The 15,772-nt window shown below is 42.3% G+C and overlaps 1 protein-coding gene across 1 annotated transcript; it reads left to right on the top strand.

Moving 5' to 3' along the window:
- The first annotated feature begins 2,816 nt into the window (after window positions 1-2,816).
- Window positions 2,817-5,553, top strand: CBY2 (chibby family member 2). The gene is made up of 2 exons (XM_042867994.1): window positions 2,817-2,901; window positions 4,387-5,553. Exon 2 carries the CDS (start codon window positions 4,497-4,499, stop codon window positions 5,475-5,477), a length of 981 nt encoding a protein of 326 aa, XP_042723928.1. The 5' UTR covers window positions 2,817-2,901; window positions 4,387-4,496; the 3' UTR covers window positions 5,478-5,553.
- The last annotated feature ends 10,219 nt before the right edge of the window (window positions 5,554-15,772 follow it).

Raw genomic sequence — 15,772 nt, 5'->3', positions numbered from 1 at the left:
CCATTTGCAGGACAGCGTGCCTGAACTTTCTGCCCACTGTCTGCTCCTGCCTTTTCACACTGAATCATAGAACCATAGAATCACAGAATAGCAGAATGGCCAGGGTTGGAAGGAACCTCAAGGATCATGAATCTCCCCTGCCACATGCAGGGCCACCAACCATTTAATACCAGCCCAGGCTGCCAAGGGCCCCATCCAACCTGGCCTTGGGCTTGGGTTGAAAGGGACTTTAAAGACCATTCAGTTCCAATCTCTTGCTGTGAGCAGGGCTGCCACTCAGTAACTCAGCCTGCCCAGGGCCCCATCCAACCTGTCTTTGAGCACCTCCTGGGATGGGACACCCACAGCTTCTCTGGATAGATGTGCCAGCACCTCATCATCCTCTAGAATAAAGAATTTCCTCCTAATGTCTATTTAAGATCTCTTTTAATTTTTAATGTTTTATTTAACAACAACATCAAAAAAAAAAACAACACAAAAACACAACTAATGGGCTTCTTCAGCAACTTGGAATGTTCTGTATAGTTTGATCAGACAGAAATAGGAGAGTGATAAAGTAATCGCGCTGTATTTTTTTGGTGAGGATCATGAGTGATTTATCACTGTATCACAGAGAAGAACACAAAGGAATTGCATTGACGGGCAATGGCTTAGAGCAGGCCAGTAGTCTGCACATGATTTTGATGTTTTTTTGAAAGAAGTAGACAGAAGGCAAGGTGGGATTGAGATCTCAGATGGAACAACACAAAACTGTACACGTCTCTGTAAGGTATCATTTACTAACAAACATCAAATGCTCTGTTTCAACAGGAAAGATTGTGTGTACTTCTGTAACGGAGATAAACAAGGTTGATGCATAGGGCTTCTTTACCAAAGTGCTCTTCACGCTCAAAGCACTGCACAAGCAAGAATTATCTTCTCTTGACAGCTTGCAACAAAAAGCCACTATCCCAAACTCACTGTATGCTTCAGGAAGTGGGGGTAAGGAAACAGACGCCTTACTCAAGGTCCCAGAAGGAATTGGCAGCAGAATAGAATAACAAAAGCAGGTATTTTCACTCTTACTCCAGCTTTCAGATGACCTACCATCCTGGCTAGTGTTGGCACAGGCATGCAGAGACTGCAGAATGTTGCAGGTTTGAAGGCTACTGGGGCACACTGGTAGCAGTGCTGTGATGTGGTCCCTGGAAGGGCAGTTAATCCGAACAGATGGTGACAGAAGGGTGTCCTTGAGACCCTTATCAGACTGAGAAAACCTGCTCTGGAGGCTTCTCTTCCTGCTCTTGCACTGCTGACCAAGTGTGCTTAGCTCCTGCTGGGCAGAACACTGACAAATCACTCCAACCACATCACTGCCGCGCGACCTGACAAAACACTATTTTTACTCCCTGCCCAGTTATTCAGGTCAAGAGATGATTCAAGATCACTCACATATGCAAGAAACTTTTTCTGACTCAGTGGGATTTGCATGAAGGCACAGTGCCCTGGAGAACAGGAGGTCAGTGTGGGGTCAGCTGCCTGTGCTGACACTGACAGAGGCAAAAGCAGTTTTCAGAAGCACAAATGTGTTTGGGGTAAAGAAAGTGCCAGTGGATCCCTTTGGATTCATCAAGGAAAGTTTTAGGTTTTTAAGACATTTTAAAAGAGAAGAGAGAATAACATTATGCATTTACTAAAAGCGGATTCTTTTGATTCCAGGCGCTTGCCCAAAAACAAAAAAAAAGGGAAGGGCTGAGCTTTGCTGTAGGTACGTGTCATCATTCCTAATAGAAAGGAGGATGGGATGGGATCTTCAGGGTCCTTCCCACAGGTTCTTCACAGCACTAGCTCTGCATTGCCATCAGATAGAAGGCCAACTTCTTTTTTTGTGGATATTTTCCAACTCCTCTATGCAGGACCCTGGTACTTGAACAGAGGAGAATGAACCCTGGGAAGTTGTCATAGGAACCTCTGATTTACTTATTTATTTACTCATTTTATGTTGCCAGAGATGAAATAGAAAGAAGGAAAAAATTACAGAAGAGAATTGTATAGCTAAGTTTATTATCTTTGCAGAGCACTGAACTATGCCTTTAACTTCCTAAAGCAATAACAGTCACTTTGGGGTTGATGTCAAGTTGGTCATTTTCACTGGAATAGACATTAATTACTGTATTTATTATTCAAAAACTCTGATGACAGGAAAAAAAAGAAATAATCCACATCTAAAAGATGAAGCAAATAAGAAAGAGAATGAGATTATTAGAAGCATAAAGACATGGAAGCAGGAATAGCTGCTATAAATAATATCTAAACTTGTAATGCATGGATGCCCTGCAAGTTCTATTTTCTTCTTAATAGGGATGGGCGATGGAGAGATCCACTCTTTCACTTATATTTACAGAAAAACTCATATCCATGCTGTCCATTACACTTCAGCTGTCATTGTGCATGTATAGAAGGAAGTGGTTTTTGAACATATCAGCAATGGGTCAGCAAGAGACTTAATTTGAAGATTCAGAGCAAAAAACAAAATTTCTTTTAGGAGAGTGTGATGGAGAAAGAATCCATCTAAACTGCTCTCAGTTGTGTGCATCAAAGAGGGAAGCCTGGGTTCAAGAAGGGACGTGAGAGCTAAGATATCAGAAAGGTCGTTTCCATGAGAAATGACCCAAATGTGCAATGCTGGGAAAAATCAAACAAAACAGGCTGTGAGGAAGCAGGAGGGGGGGAGGGGAGCTCCTGGCCATGTGGAGTGGGGGCTGGCTCTGGGCGTGGTGCTCGCATCACAGTGGGTTCCTCTGTCCTCCCGTGCCCCCCCTGTACAGAACTGAGAGCAGAACCTCAGGCTAAAAAACCAAGTGAGGACCTGGCAGCTGTGCAGGGCAGTGGAGAGGGAAGAGCATCATCTCCAACAAGCAGGTGAGTACGTGCTGGTATGTAATTTGATGCTGCCAAAACACCTAGATCTGCTTGATTTCATGTGGTCTCTCACCGCCCTGCTTGTCCACCCCATCTCTCCATCCTGTGGAAAGATTTTTCAGTTTGGGAATATGATTAAGGGAGGTGGAAAACTTCTCTGAAGCCTGGGTTGACCTCTCCACTGCAGTGCACAAGAGCTGATAGAGATGCTGTCAAGTTTAATTGTTCCCAGGACAACATCCTTCAATGCTGTATAAATTATATACTGCTGTTTATCCTCAAAACTTGCCATATAAACACTTTAAATATAAATGGCTTTAGCTGCCTGCCCATGAAACTCAGTGAAGGGTGGATCTTGGCTTATGACGCTGGTTGTTCAGGACGTTTAGGGATCAGTTCCCCCTGTGATTCATCTTCCCATCCTGGGGATAATGGTGGGGACATGAACATCCTCCAAGGGAACAGGACAGGTCTGTGTGAGGCAGGGAGCAAGAAATTGCTCACTGTGCTCTGAACACAACGTAAGGGAGAAAAATAAACTTAGAAATTGGCAAGCAGTTGCAAACAGTGGGAAATCCCTTTTAGCAGAGGAATGACATTATGCAAACACAAGTCTGATGTGAGATAAACCAGATGGTGATGCGGAAGGCAGTTCTGAAAGTTAAGCAGAGACCTTATATCAATAAAATCAAGTGTTACGGCAAACAGACCCACATTGCAATTACTCCTTCAAGTAGGGATTTTGGGCTTTAAACAGTACTGATATGTCTTTGAGCTTTCAGACAAGCTTGGGAAGAGGGAGAGGGAGGCAGCTGTGGGTGGTGGATCTCAGAAATAACTTAGAAGAGCCCAGGGAGGCAGCAGCTGGCAGAGGTTGTGGGGCAAAGCAGGACAAAGGGTTCAGTGTCCTGGCAGAGCTGAGGGGCACAAGGACCTTGGCTGTGGCTTTTGCCCCCTGCCAAGTGCTTGGGACAGATACAGAAGCAAAATTCCTGACTGCCTGACTCCTCACCAGCCATATGGATGTTACATGGGACAGGAGGGTGATGGGAGGTTTTGGGGGAAGAGGGATAAAAACTGGCAGTCAGCCTACTTTTTTTTTTAATCAGAAAAAAAAAGCAACACTTATATGCTGTTTGAAACACTGCACAGGCTCTGGTAAATAGAAATAATTTGGTTTTAAAAAGTTCAGCTTCATTTCATATCACTTTCTGCATCTTAACATCTTCCATGACTGTAAAAATGAGGCAAAGGCATGAAAAGAGAGTCCAGGTTTTTGTATCAAACTTTCTGGTGCCACCAGAGTGTTGCTTTCTCCACTAGTGCCAGTTTTTTCTATTCTTATAAACTGTGTTTCTTCCAGTGTCAAAGGGCAATGTGATCAATTGTGGGAACTGAGTTATTTGATCCTGTCATGTAATGGAGTTTAAATCTGACCTCAAATGTTGATAGTAATTCAGTGCATTTGTGTTCCCGTTCTTTCAGTACTAATCAAGCTTCATCTCCAGCTTCTGTGTCATCTAGTCCTTGCCTGAGGGCAGTGGCCTCCTGCAGAAGTCCTTTCACAGTCTTCCTCAGTTTGCTAGCAGATAACCATGTCTACTTTTGATCTGACAAACCAGAGCACACAGTGTGCAAAGCCCGAGATGGACTGTGTCTTCCCACGGATGAAACTGAGGGATGAGACATTCACATTCATTGATGGTAAATGGGTGAATGAGGTGCACTGCCAGCCAACATTTGCACCCCAGAGGAGACTCCTTAGCAGGAAGTCAGAGAACGAATGGAGCATCTGGGAGGAGAACAGAGCCCTCTGGGAGGAAAACCAAGTCCTCCGGATTGAAAACAGGATGCTCTGGGAAGAAAACAAGGCTTTGCAATATCTGCAGTCACAGAACAAAGGTGTCCAGCTTGTTTACAGTGACACCATCCAGCAAAGCCTCCAGAAGGATCATAAGCTGTCCCCCTTCTTCCCAGACAGGCATTTAGGTTTTCAGGTCAGTCCAGTCAAGAAGGGTCTCCAGCTGGTCAGGGAAAGGAACAGTGTCTTAGAGTTTTTCCATAAGCAGAATAGAACAGTTCCCAGAATTTGGAAAGATCAACAGGCCATCACAGTCCATGAAGAGAACAAAGGTGACAGCACAGTTCAGAAGGCCACTGAATGTACCACCGCTGTGGGAGAAGGTAGCCTTGGCCAAACCTCCCAGGAGGAGCATGATGCCAAAGAGGAGAGCACCACGCCAACCCAGAATGACACCAAGACTGCCCCAAGCACAGAGGATGATAATGAAATCCTTCAGGCTCTCAAGGATTTATACCAGATTCTGCAGGTCTTTCTGAAGGAGAAATGTCTTCCTGATGACAGAGAGAGCCTTCACACTCTCCAGGATGAGGGGAAATTCTTCCAAGAAGAGTACAAGAAATTGAAGCTGCAGCTGAATAATGTGAAAAACACTGTGTCAGACATTACGACTCAAATGGAAATGCTGGAGAAAGAACTCATTGCCATCACTTTCCCAATATATGAAGAAGCAGGGAAGAACACTGCAAATGAGTATCAACTCGGAGAGATGTGAAACCCGGTGCTAAACCTGCTAGTTCCGTTTCCTGGAAAGTGCCTCTCCCTGTTTCAAGGAACTTAATAAAATCCAAGCAGAGTCTGAACTAAAATCAAGGCTGGAAAGTATTGTGTTACTCTGAAACTTTCTTATATTACTTAGGCATATTTCACCTTCTGGTAGCATGGTGCCTGGAAAGCATGCTTTTCAGCCTCTTGGGGGGATTTTCTGATAACGGGGCCTGCATATTCAAAACATAGTTCATTCTTTTCATACTTAATTTGGTGTACTTTAGGTTGGCCATACTTTTCAAAGAGATGATAGGCACTTCCTGAAAATAAGAAACTCAAATGGGAACTGAGTTTGGGTCCCCATTTGTCCCCTTCTTATGGTTGGCCATCTTCAGTGGCTGAACTGTATCTGCCGCCACACACCAGCCTTCTCTCTCACACAGAAAATGCAGTGTCTCACAGGATACAGGGTCATGAAAGACAATGTGACGTAGAAAAACAAACTACATGTCCCACAAAGCACTGTGCACTAGTGCAAACCTAGAAAAGTATTTCCCTTAGGGAGACATAGTGTAACAACATGGCATTGGAGTTTTCTATGAAAAGCTTCACATTTTTTCAGAATGGAAATATCTGATCTGTACACACTAGCTAAGATATTTTCTTTCTACAATACTTGCGGGTGGATAGATACAGACAGACAGACAGACAGATAGAGACCTAGATGAACAGATGGATGAGAAATAATTTTCTCCACTACAATTGACCCCCACCATATTCTTGTTTTCTTTTCCAAGTCCCACATTCCCACTTACTCTGTTGTCATTTCCCCTTGTTTAAAGCTCTTCTTCAGAAAATAATCTGTCTTCTGCCTTGGAGTACAACAGGACTATAAAGCAAACATTGCTCAACAGAACAGCATGTCCCCTTCCGCCTCAGTTATTTGTAAATTGCCTTCATCATTTTGTACCTTAATTACTCTAAATTCTTCTCAAATGGCCTTGTTTTCATACACTTGAATAATCCTACTAATTTCAAGTGAGATTATTATTTGCTGATAAATGGCACTTTTAGGTTGCAGCATGTATGGGAAGGACTTCTTTTTGTTTTATTTACAGCTTGCTGCTACAAGGAAAATTCCTGTATACTTCAGTGGTCTTCATTTTTACTTCTGCCTCTACTGTTATATGCAGTCATAGCCTGGAGGGGAGGACAAGAAAGTTAGGTGAGAAAAGTGTGTCTAAGCACAGGGGTAGGCTTTTCCATAAAGTGCAATTAATAAATGTGGATACCTCCTCACAGACACCATGGTGGGGTGAATGGAACAGGCAGCACAGAGCAGTGAGAACTCTCTCAATTTCTTGAATGGCCAGCTAAGGCAGGTTTTTTCTTGGCCCATAGCAAGCAAGTAGGTCATCAAAAACAGCTCTTTGGAGGCTGTTCCATGGCTTAGATTAGTACTTGGATGCTAATCTGCTCACACAGTGAACAGTGATTAGTCACAAGGAGACAGAGAGCCTATTTATATACCCATGTTTGAAAGCTGGGTCTAGTCTCAGCAGTATGGGCATCACATCTGGAAAAGCATTTCTCCCTGTTTTAGACAGTGCGAACTGTCTCAGTTTTTCAGACAGAATACTGGACTCGTTAGGTAATCAAACAAGACAGGTGCAAGAAGACTTCTGTGGTGTAATTGTATGAGCATTGCTGTAAAGCAAAGGAAAGGTTATGGGAAGGTTCAGCTTTTGCAACAGGACCCAAGAAACATCTTGTCATTATAGTTTATCGGTCTCTAAGTAATTTGGAACTAAATTGCTTACAGAACAAATTATTCCTCACCTTGTATCTCACTCAGACAACAACAGGCCAAACCAGGCCAACAACCAGGTAATGACTGTGTATTTCAGAGGCCTAAAGTATGAAACATTTTCTTCTGTTGGGGGTTCAAGATGATGAGGAAAATCTCTTCAATGGCCAAAGGGAAAGGGCTGCATCTCAGAATTGAAGAATTGCTTCTGTGCCTTCAGACACGTCCCTTTTCTCATAGCTATTCCCTTTTACTGTTTTTTGATGGAATATTTGTTAAAATAGACAGTTAAAAGCTGGCAGCTCTGAGTGGAGGAGGCGCTTCACCTGGTTGTGAGATCAGGGTGATGATGTGGCATGAGATCAGGAGCTTGCGCTGTTGACCTCAGTCCCCAGTTTTGCTTTGTGTGCAATACCTTCATTAAGCAGCTGAATCAGAGCTCTCCAGTGTGAGAGGAAATTATTGCTTTCTGAACAAAATTGTGTTAGTCTGGGCAGAGCTTAACTGTCAGGAACACATGTAAGATCCTCAGGGGAAAATGCTACTTCTTCTGAATACTAATGGTGTTCCTGGGAGAACTAGGTATTGTGAGCCCTTCATGCTTTGGTCATTGCTTTGGATCTTTGATTTTCCTAGTTATAAAAAGTCTGGATACAGTGTGTATTTTCAGCACCTTTCATCAGGAAACTGAATTCATGCCTTCCAGATTTCTCGAGTCTGTCTGGGCAAAGGTCATTACAGTCTTACAGAGTTGTGTGATTTTGGAACAGGCTGCCCAGAGAGTTGATGGTGTCACCATCCCTGGAGGTGTTCAAGATCCGTGTAGATGTGGCACTGAGGGACACGTTAGTAGGCATGGTGGGGATGGCCTGATGGTTGGCCTAAATGATCTTACATGTCTTTTCCAACCTTAATGATTCTATGATTCTGTAATAAGCCAACACTCAAAATCGAATCTCTAGTCTACATTTATGTACTTATAAACTGAAATGAGTTGGTGGTAACTGTGGAAGATCACTTCTAGATGATGGGATAAAGCAGGTGATCATAGAATTGTTTGTTCACCACATGACCTCTCATTCATTGCGAAAAACATGGTTGGTAAGACTTGGACAAGTTGTCTGTAGAGTGTCACACATAACTGCTTGGGGATAGTCCTAAGTGCTGCCACCCTCTGCATCGCTCCATGCCCCAAGAAAGTGGCATTAACCACTTCTCCTTACCCTTAGTGAAGGCATCACAGCATTCGATGCATTTTTGTCCTACCTTCCCTCTCTAGGTGAGCACTGTGGGGGCTGTGTGCGCAGTTCCTGCAGCTTACCTAAAGTAAATATGGAGGAAAAATGGTACATACAGTGACAATTTGCTAATTATCATAACATTTAGGCAGATTTAGGAAGAAGAAAAATGGGATAAGCTTTACTTCTTTCCTTGCCTGTTGATTGATTTGCAAGCTCCTGAGAACTGATAGCTATTCTGGTTTGAAATGGATGGGTGTCATTCTTATGCTGCATAATTTACTTCTTGCAGAGGGAAATTTTCTATCTCTCCCTCTCCTTCTTACTGTTGCTGATTAGCTCCTTATTTTTACACTACTCATTTGTCAAGACTATTTTTGGATAACTTAGTTTTTGGCAAGGTCACCATCAGCCTCTTGCTTCCCTGTAATTGGATTATAGCCTGTAGCAGGGCCCTGTGCAAATGCTGACTTTCCCATTCTTGTTTCCTCTTAGGTAGTCTAAAACAGCTGATTTTGTACTGTCTTCATGTAACACTCACCTTGGCATTTTGCACTTAGCAGACTCAGTCTGTCCTCCCATCCCAAAAGAGAAGTTTAGTACTTTTTTCAAAACTTTTTGAGCTTTTTGAGCTCCATCTTCCCACTGAAGCCAGGTTTCCCATGGGTTTGCTTCTGTTCTCATGAAGTTGGGGATGTCCTCCAAGAATCTGTGGCATCAGCCAAAGCCTGTGCTCTGCCTGGTGTGATCTTAGTCATAGAATCATAGAATCAAAGAATTGCTCAGGTTGGAAAAGACCTTCAAGACCATCAAGTTCAACTGTAACCTAACCATACCACCCTAACAATCTCTGCTAAATCGTGTCCTTGAGCACCACATCCAAATGGTTTTTAACCACATTCAAGGATGGTGACTCAACCACCTCCTGGGGAAGCCTATTCCAGTGCTTAGCAACCCTTTCTGTACATCTTAGTTCACAGAATCAGCCATGATAGAGTGGAAGTCATGCACTAAGCCTCTGTGCTGGAAAGGGACAAGTCATCTTTTTTTCAATATTCAAATCTATGCAGAGATTTGAAATGAAAACACTAATTTAGGTCCATGGCTACCTGAGATAGTTTCTCCAAATGATGGAGAGAGGCAAAACCTCTGTGGAGTTGGTGATGAACAGGATGGAGCATCGTGATCATACAGCACAAATAGTACAACCAAAGCTCACCAAACTCACTGTAAATAGTTTAGCTTTCAACCTGTCTGCACCTATGAGGCAATAGATTTAATTCTTCCTTCGGATGCAAAAGGTGAACTCAAAGAACTTTCCATTTTTTAGAAAAGTGTAATTGGCAGAAATGTTTTCCAAAGGCAAATTGATCATCTTTATTCAGATTGTGGCCTATGCCAAAGCACTAACGTACATCTTTGATCTGCAGAAATTATGGGATTCTAATATAGAATAATAGATTCTCATCAGGACTTCTAACTTTAGGAAATTGTTTAATCTCCACTCTCAGTGTCTGTTTCTTTGATGCCACTATAACTGAAGGGTCCCAAGCGCTGGGAAAAACAGCTCATCAGCTCAGAACAAAGCTGATTATGTAAATTGTGCATTAAGATTCAGCTTCAATTTAGTTTTTTTTCTGTAAATAAATACCCAATTAACATTCATCTGCTAAAAGTCAGGTAAAACATTTTCAAAACTACCATTGCTATGCCTGATGTGACTGTACCATAAACAGTGATGAGTTGATGGCATGTGGACATCAAAGTCTAAAGTCTGAAGCATATTTTAAGAAGGAGCAAGGCAAATATTTGACTGTAACAAAAGAAACACTGCTTGATTGTCTGAGATACTCAGTGCTTCCTTTTGTGGTTGTACAGTTTACACCACGCAAAATACATTAATACATTCTCTAATCTCTGTCTTGGAGATCACAAGTAACTATAACTCATTGATTCACTTTAAATATGAAACATTTCAGCTAATGAATGTCATTACTCATGGATAACCAAGCTTTTTCTTAATGGCTTTTCATTTCAACAGCTTGTTTCTGAGTAGTCATCTTTCCTGGGTCTATCTGGTATTCTACCACCAACACTGTAAAAGATGATACTGAGGATGAGCAGAGTGATGAATCTTGCCAGGCATTTTGTGTTACTCCTCAAGGAAAATGAAAGATTCAAGTGCTCTTAACACTCAGCTATTTTAAACTATTTAAATAATTGGAGACTTCACTGGCACTCGACAAAGAAGCAGACAGGAGATTGGAGCAGATTTTGTTTATACTGGAAATAGAAGAGTGAATGTCTGCATCAGTTGGAGATCAGTAACAGGCTTATAAATTATTTAACATCCTAAGGAAGGAGCAATGCACCAGTGTAATTCCATATATGGGATGTGAAAGTTATTTTCTATGGGACACTGCAGGTAATGGTCAAGTGTAGCACATTGCTTTATGGCTCCAAGGTAGAACAACCAAGGGAGAAATTTCACTTCTGCAAGGATCTTTCAGACCTCAGTGCAAACTTCCAAGTACTCTGCTATTCTACCCAAGATGTTTGCTTGTAGGGAACCTTCACCACTGGTGCAACTGCCCACAGCTTGGTGGAAGCTAACCTTGGGCATAAAATTGCACGCCTGTAAATACATGATAGTGGTACAACAAAATGCCATATGCAACACTAAAGTTGACAGCCTAGTTCCCTGTAAAACCAGTGAACATTAATGCTGTGTTGAAACTTTTATTTCAGAATGCCTAAAGGCAGAATCTGGCATCAAATTTCAAGAATGCTTTATTGCTCAATTTAAATGTGTTGGCAAATCTCAGATACCTCAGTGGTTCTCCAGGTATCAGAACTCATATCCCCATTTCTGTCCAATTTTCCAGACAACGGTGTGAACAGGTCATGAGAACTGTAGATACAACTGAGAGGGAACAGAGGGTTTCGGCTTGGACAGGTGCTTCCCTATTAGAAAAGGGAGGTTCTCCCATCCTGCCAGGCCAGAGCCAGAACTCAGAGCCAGACCATGTGAGAGTGACCTCTGAAGAGGCCATGGTGGGAAGGGGCCCTGAGCTTTACTGTATCCAGACACTAACCCTGTGTATTGCTAGCTGAAGCTGGAAAGGCCAGTATGAATCCACTATTGAACATCCACTCATCCTTGCACTTCTCCTCTGTGTGAATTGGTTCTTCTGCCATCACACTCTTAGGTATAAATCGGACAGAAACATCTCTTACATCACATGTCCTCTTGCAGTTTAGGGAAGCTGGACTGCAGAGGGGAAAGGTATGCTGAACATCATTGCTGCAAGCAAAGCTGTGCTTGGTGGCTAATGCCTGACATAATTGGAAAGATCTGGAGAAGGTTCTTTGCTCTGACACTCTAGGAGAAATACAACACACAAACACAACACCTTCAAATGTCTCCCAGAATGTGAGACACTGCATTCACACCGTTATTCTACTCTGTGTGCTCTGCCAAGATGTTGGGGGAAGCAGCAAGCTGAATCCACCAGAGTGCATCTGCAATGCTGGAGCATTAGCATGGCCAGTACTAACAAAAAACCATTTTTTGGCACTGATAACAGCTCTTCTGTAAGTGGAAAACTCAGACTCCTGGGAATAAACACAGATGCAGTACAGATGCACACATTCCTTGGAGCTGTTCTTTCACAAGCAAATAAACAACCACAAAGCAAGCATGCTTCGTATGATTTGTACTCTCACAACATGTGATTAAAGATTCATGTCGTTTGGTTTTCACAAATATCAGATGCAAATCTTAAATTGCTCTCAAAACAAAGAGAAGCGTCTACCCTCTTGACAACCTGTCTCACAGATTTGTTCTGCCCTTCTGCCCATGACGTGCCACCACACTTACCCATTCCTCACTACACTCCTGATCTCTTCTCCAATCTTTGACCACTCTTACCTTCTGACTCCCAGGAGCCTTACCTGGGACAAGCAACTGTGGGTTACAGAATAATAGAATATCCCGAGTTGGAAGGGATCCTCAAGGATCACTGAGGTCCAACTGCTCACGTAACACATGTATGAAAACCATACTTTGCTGAGGGATGAGGTTCGTGGGGTCCTTGAATGTATGGCCACTTTTGTTAGAATCTAAAACTGGGCTTGGATTTCATTTAAAGCAAACAAACATAAAAACAAAGCAAAACATCCTGGGCATGGATTTTCAAGCCCAAAACTAGTTTCAGAAAATGAATGCAGGGCTGATCAGAGCTATTTCTGTTTCACTTATTTGCTTTTGGCAAGGAAGAAAGGGTTTGTTTGAGGATGATGAGTTTTCCATCTTGTGGCAGCAGGAGCAGGCAGTAGGACGCCCAGGGCAGGTGAGCTTGGTGGCCATCCCCTTCACTCTGCACCCACAAAGGGACATTCCTGAATATTTCTGTGTTGAACGAAAATCTTTTTAAAGGAGGATTTTTAGAAGACATGCATTATTCCAATCAGATGCCTCTGTGACCTTTGAAGCAGAGAGGACAGGAATTGTTGGCAAGCTTTACCGAGTATGACTTAAATGCATTACATTAGAAAGCACTCAATTTAACTGGTTGTTTTTCCTGATTTGCTTGGCTACTCTAACCATCTCCTCCCGCTTCTTTACTGTGATGGAGATGCCATTAGGCTGGCATGCAGAAAAGACTTCACGTCAGCATATTCGGGGTCCTAAAGGCAAGTTGTAGCCATCATTGCATAGCTCAATGATGAACAGAATTCCAGGCCTTCCTAATTAACCTCTCTGATTTATCTTCTCACCATGTGTTAAATCAGAAGTTAAATATAATAGAGGAGTAATTCCTGGCCTCATTTTCAGAAGGTTAGCCTTGCATTTTAGATGGTCTTTCCACCTGGATCAAAATGCAAACTCTTATAAAACCAGTGCCACCTCTAGTTCTTTGCTGAGAGTGAGGAGAGGTACACAAAGAAGAGTTTTGCAAGCAAAAGAGCTGTGAAGATGTCTTCAGTTGCAGAGTATTCAGGAAAGGGATTCAACCACATCTGCACAAAAACATTTTGAAATCTTGCTCATATCACTTTAGATCTCACCATGCCAGGCAAGATATCAGGAGATGTTGGTCCAGGCTCTGAGCAATCTGATTTAGCTATAGGTGCCCCTGTTCATTGCAGGGGAGTTGAACTAGATGACCTTTAAAGGTTCTTTCCAACACAAATGTTTCTATGATTCTATTATTGCCTCTTGGTCTTCAGAAAATGATGTGGTGTATCCAGCCTTAAAGAAATGGGACCCAAGGCTGGGGATGCAACACTGCAGCTTCACATAAAAGGTCAACATCACACAGGCTTATTTTTTCCAGACATTTTAAAAGTGTCTGGTAATGACCCCTCAGAAGATGGGCTTCATGGATGTTTACAAAGGACAGCAATATCCTCAAGTAAGCAGCCATAAGAATAGTGATAGACAGCCCTGAAAACACAGCCCCAGTAATACTTGCACAGCACTTTGAAGCTTTAGAGCATACTGAAAACACAAATAAATCCTCTGAGCAGAATAGCTTGGTAGCACTACCTGCCTCTTTCAAATGGATTAAGAAGGAGGAAATGCTGCCTTTATCAGTAACCCACTTCAATTTTTCAGTAAAGAAAGAAATCAATGGCAGGAGCTCAAAGCTGAAAACTTGAGGTTTTTCATGCTTCAAGGAAGAAAGGGGTTTCATTATCCCTTGAGGAAGGCTAGGGAGACTTGTGGCCACAGTGTGGGTCTCCAGTCTGGGTGGATGCGTGGTCCCTATCCAGGTGCAGGTGCAGAGGGGTTTTCTCCTTGGCTGTGGGTAAAGGCATAGTAAGTGGCTTAGATATAAACATCTACACTGTGAACTATAAGGTTGGCAGAGAGACTTCTCACTACTAGTGTTATCAGTTTTGCTGTTGCTAAGTCCAGCAGTCTGCTTAAAAAAAAGCTAATGATAGCAACAAATGGAAGAGGTTCCATGTCTCCATTTGTTTCCCCTTGCTGTAGCGAGAGACATTTTGATCAGACACATTTGAAATGTTTACAGATCATTCTACTAATATCATTAAGTATTAAATGCATGTTCAGGAATTCTGCTTAGTCAGGACCTTAAGAAAACGTTAAGAAAATTCAGCTTGTAAGACAAGAGGGAAAAAAAATAAAAGCAACTTACCTATTTCTTAGTCTGTGATGATGACTAAAACAAAATCCTGTGGAATTACATTTCACTAAAATAAAACTTATGGGAGATGTAGTAGAAAACTGTGGTGAGCTGGTGACACATTGCCTGATTGCTTTTGGCTCTGTCTACACTGGGAGGCAAAACGCCTCAATTTCTGTGCTTCTGTGACTGATGCTACTGCTGATGTGGGAAAGTTTTTCTGCATGTTCTGTGTTTAAATGTTATTTCCTAATATGTGAATTATTTTTAAGAAGGAACTGATGGAAATTTTTCAAGCAACTGAGTTTGAAGCAATCCTGCAAAAGATACTGAAGGCTCTGTGCAATGTGGAACACCTTTTGGAGTAATATATGCTAGCTTAAAGGGCAGTGACAAACAGTATCTTCACTGCTTTTTTCCCTTCTGCTTTAGCAGTGAAGATAAATTACAACATCTCCTGCACTCCTCTCCCCTCAAAGCAGAGCTTTAATTTTAAATTTCATAGTACACCAGAAAGAAAACAAACAAAAGTAAATGAGAGAATAAATCTACTGGGGAAAATACAGTGATGGAGAGTCGCTCCAAGTGACTTCCGAATGTTAGAGGTGCCTACTTGACTTTATGGGCACTGCAGTTTCCAAGTGGTTGGAGCTATCTTGGTGTGTTACAATCACTGCATTTCAGACATGAAAGTTTGGCTTCAGGTTTTCACTTTAACCTTTTTCAACCTAGAATGGAAAAACATGAAAATAGAGAATCTCAGGCAATCTACAAGCTCTGGACTTTGGCCTGACAAAGCACACAGCTCACACTGAGGCTCACTTACTGTTGGTCTGAGCAAACAGTGACAGAAGGAAGAAAGCACTGCACACAAAATTAACAATTAATTTATGTCAGATATGGCTTAAGTTTACTTATTCTTCAAAGCGTGACCAGTACATAAAATGAAAACACCTTGGCAGAACCACTCCTGATTACTCTCACGTCTCTTGTTTTCTCACTGGCAACCTCAGAAAGCACTTGGATGTCCTCCCAGAATGTGTGCTCAGCAAGGATCTGTGAGCTCAGTGTAGGAAGTGAAATGTCCTTCTTCTATGTCAAG

The sequence above is a fragment of the Lagopus leucura genome, unplaced genomic scaffold (genome assembly GCF_019238085.1).
Source record: "Lagopus leucura isolate 7727_CA_CO unplaced genomic scaffold, USGS_WTPT01 Super-Scaffold_100001, whole genome shotgun sequence".
In the NCBI taxonomy this organism is placed as follows: Eukaryota; Metazoa; Chordata; class Aves; order Galliformes; family Phasianidae; genus Lagopus; species Lagopus leucura.
The sequence above is the reverse complement of the archived record's forward strand: the minus strand, read 5'-3'. Positions and strand labels throughout refer to the sequence as shown.

Excerpts from the sequence above, each read along its gene's own strand:
- CBY2 (XM_042867994.1), top strand. The coding sequence starts at position 4,497 with ATGTCTACTTTTGATCTGACAAACCAGAGCACACAGTGTGCAAAGCCC.